This window comes from Sceloporus occidentalis, unplaced genomic scaffold, assembly GCF_023333645.1.
Source record: "Sceloporus occidentalis isolate IW3139 unplaced genomic scaffold, rSceOcc1.0.p SCAF_22, whole genome shotgun sequence".
NCBI lineage: Eukaryota > Metazoa > Chordata > Lepidosauria > Squamata > Phrynosomatidae > Sceloporus > Sceloporus occidentalis.
Genome location: NW_028317002.1, coordinates 3,895,899 through 3,900,000, shown reverse-complemented (window position 1 = coordinate 3,900,000; position 4,102 = coordinate 3,895,899). Strand labels below are relative to the sequence as shown.

Here is a 4,102-nt window from a genome sequence, read left to right as displayed (position 1 = left end):
TTTGTTCTGCATATATAGTGTCACTGTGCTATGGCATTCTGTATGTTATCCTATAGTGCATCATGTAAACAAGGAGCAACCTATACTGTAAAAAGATAGGATGTATGTATCGCATGACTGTAAATCCAAAACACATGACATAAAAACAGGACCCATGATGAGCTCTAACATGCTCTCTCTCTTTTGTTCACAGTATGTCCTTGGGAAATGATCTTTTAGATGTTGTTTCTTATCATACTGGCCATTCACTAACATTATATCAGGTAAGCCAAGAACCATATTTATATATGATGCATTAAGCATATCAGATGCAAGCTTTGGGAAAACTTGGTTGGTAACATAGGGTTCCTGCAGAATCAGTATGGCTGCGGTGTTTTCACGGCTTCCACCAAATGGTACACCTGGGAGACAGATATTGTGCCTGTGCTTAAAACTAACCCTGATTGTACAGAACTGAGTTGCATGAAACACAACAACAGGGAAAGCGTGGTGACAGAATGGAACAAGTGCCGACTGTGGACAGAGCCTCATTTAGTGGTGTTTGCACTGGCTCAACTCCACACCCAGGCGCGTGAGTCACAAAAGATTAACTTAAGCCACTGCTATGGATGGTTACCATATTTATTATCATAATGAAAAGCCACACCTAATTCTAAAACTAGCCAACAATTTAGTAATATTAATATTTCAGTATTCAGACTATACTATATTGTAGTATGCAAGCGGTGACATATATACATTAAAAAAAATTATTTCTCAAGCCATGAGAGAAATCTTGGAGGCACCATACAGGCTACATCTATTTAGCCTTGGTAATAGTACAGTAATAGCCATGACTAAATGTATAATATCTGTAATCTACACAGTTTCACCATTCCCAAATTACATTAGAAAGGTAATAATCTACAGCGTGTCATAAATGAGAGTTGATGTCATTCTGTTTTGTGGTCTCTCAAGACCAAAGGACTAGGTTACCATGGATTGAATGCTTCTCATCTGCCATCAAATTCTGTTTCTTTATTTAATTCATAAAATGTATACTCTCAAGTGGCAAGGCCAGGACTCCTATTCATTTGGATTTAAGGAGAAACCTTGTTCTTTCATGTGAACTCCTAAATTTGTACATATGGCAATAATTCAGAAGGGTTGGATAGCCTTCAAACACACTACGCAGGAATGTTCCAAGCACTTTCTCAGTTCCCTCACCTGTTTTGGGTAGCACTAGAAAAATACCACAACTATAATGTATGGCATTTTATCAGTCATTTTCCAAAGGGAATATTTAGATAAAGGGGGAAATTGCATAAAATAATCAGTGCTAAAAAGCCCAATGTTTGCCATTTACATAATTTACCTACATAAATACGACCGAAAATGGCCTGTATTTTATATTATGTTGGTAAGGATACATCATTTAATATCTGACATATTATAAATCGTATCTATATATGCACATACACATATATACTTCAACCTGAACTTATCATCCACATGCTACACTGTTACAAGCATGCGTCAACTGAGCGTGGAGACCAAATGCATAATATGATCAAGCACCAGGACCGGCTGCCATGAACACTTGGTTATTTGATTTTGTGGTTGATGTGGTTTTAATTTCTCCCTAGCCACTCAGCGTAAGTACTTGTTTACCGAAGTACTAAAGCAGAACATGGTAAGATACCTTGACATGTCTCGAAAAGCAGAACAGTCATTTTAACCATAAAGCTGGTGACTTTTAAAAAGCTCTCCTGCTTGAGTATTTCTGAATACCTCTGATTTTCTGTATATACATTTCACATATACCCGGTTATTCGCATTACAGGATGATGTACACTCCAATTTAAGGAGATCAGCTCGCTTTCTCCTGGGCACCTATGCATCACAAAAGGGGTCCAAAATAAGTCCCAAGTTGATGGCTGCAAAATGGTGCTGAAAATGTGTGAAATATCACATGATACTATTAGTATTCTGGTAAAAGAGAGAAAGATCCCTCAATTCCCTCTTCCGAGATCTACTAACCATTTGACTAATGGATGGTTGACAATGAAACAACTAGTCAGCCCATCCACCTTTCAGTGGTCACATTGGAGAGTTCACACAGGAATGGTAACGGGCTTAATGTCCTCCCTGCAGTGCTGCAGTATTGCATTAATGTTGGAGCATGTCCTCATGCCAGAATACCCTATTAATTAGATAACCGATACCAGCTATCCTTAAATCGGTCTCTTTTCCAGCTACTTTTTCTCTGGTCCAGATTATGCATAATATTAGTATTAATGTCTAGCACTAGTCTCCTAGGAGGGTTTTCAGTAAATGCATATACGGTAACTGCAGGACACTATGGTCAATAGAGATTACATGGGAATTAAAAAGCAGCGTATGACCTTGAAAGATCTGGTGATAATACATAAACAATGGTATCGGTACCCAATTGCAACATATATATAAATCGTCACAATCTGGCCAGATATTTTAGGTAACCTGATACAGGCATATGAATGAAATCAGTGGATACTAGATCAGGCTCTAGATGACCTGCCATTGCCCACATATTTCAAGTGTCTTTACACCAGTGTATCAGCATGCTGTTAAGAAAACTAGAACATTTGTAAGAAAGAGTGGCTTCTTCCCCAAAATGATTGTTAATAATTTCATTTAACACTGATTTATACTGAGCAGGTGAGGAAGAACATAGGATAAAATACCACACACACACATAGAAAAAACCCAAACACACACATAGACATTATCATATATTGATCAGCCCTTAATACAGCTCGTTAGTTTTTTTTTAACCCCATATGGCCAATTTCTTAACCCCCATATGGCCAGATCAGGTACCATCTGCAGGGGTTGGAACTGTTCTACTGACAGCTTGCTATTAATTTTCCCCAATAATGCATATTTTCTTTTAATGTAGATTTTTATATAGAGGATGGTGACAAAGGGTCCACCAACGCAACGCTTTACCAAACGCCACCGTGCCCCTTCCCGGCGCATTGAATGTCTCCAGGCACAGGGTAGGCATTCCTGCGCACGCTTACCTGCCACGGTGTATCGGTCCAGGTAATTCAGCACGTTGCCCACGCTTAAGATGGCAGCGGCTACCACCCTGGCACGTCTCCGGTTCAGCTTTTTGGGGGCCGTGGCTTTACTGATGGGGCTGTCCGTATCTCTGGATTTAATACCCAGAGGGGTAGTAACAGGGATGCTACCGGGGAGAGTCTCCAACCCCCCGACCCCCTCCTCAGCTCCAGGGATACAGTCTTGGTTGCTGCCTCCGGTGCCCGATCCATCACTCTCAAGGCACATCATGAGCTGCTGCCCGGAGCTCCTCCAGTGATCCCGGGCAGCTGGGTGCAAAAGACTCACGTTGCCCTTCTTGTAGGGATCCTTGTCAATGAATGAAACAAAGCGGCGGCAGCAGCAATGTACTAAGACAGATAGGATGCATGCAGCTGCACACACATCTCACTGCTCACACAGCTTGGATGACACTTGACAGCTCACAACGTACAGATTCCTGCAAACCCTCTGCTGCATACAGAGGTGTGTCACTTGTGTGACTGGACTTGGAGGGGAGGAATAAGGGCACTCCAGGCTGGGGAAGCTCCTCCCTGTAAGAAAGGCTGACACCTGACTCGTCTTATAGTGTTGGACTCGGCTAATTGTATTCTCAGCATTGATCAGGCACAGCGCCACCTACTGTCAGGCACAAGTCATTCCATTACGCTTCCCTTATATCGGGGCCATTGCCTACAACGAGCGCTTTTAATTGCCTTTATTAACTATCGGATAATAACTATCTGATCCGCTTTACGTCTATACGACGTCCGCTTTCAGTGTAATCTCTCACACTAATGAGATCATTTTTATTCTGATTACCTTGCAATATACTTATTTCCCTTTCTTATAATGTTTGAGACAGTTTACAAGTTTAACATTTTCTGTTGCCACTTTCCAATAGCTTTAATAAGTTGATTCCGAATTACATGTATATTTTTGGTACTTCTAATATATTGAAGAAAAAAAAAATATATACATAGCTTCGTTGAATTCTGGAATCCTAATAATGCTGATTACTTTGTTCTTTTAATTCCTT

At 40.6% G+C, this 4,102-nt stretch overlaps 1 protein-coding gene across 1 annotated transcript in view; it reads right to left on the bottom strand.

Moving 5' to 3' along the window:
* The window catches only part of LOC149300903 (sphingosine-1-phosphate transporter SPNS2-like), an 86,667-nt gene extending 83,355 nt beyond the window's left edge, over positions 1-3,312 (bottom strand). Inside the window, exon 1 of the mRNA XM_089484472.1 lies at positions 3,045-3,312. Within this exon, the coding sequence (XP_089340598.1) occupies positions 3,045-3,312 (268 nt within the window). The remainder of the gene's footprint in view (positions 1-3,044) is intronic.
* Between the last annotated feature and the right edge of the window lie 790 nt (positions 3,313-4,102).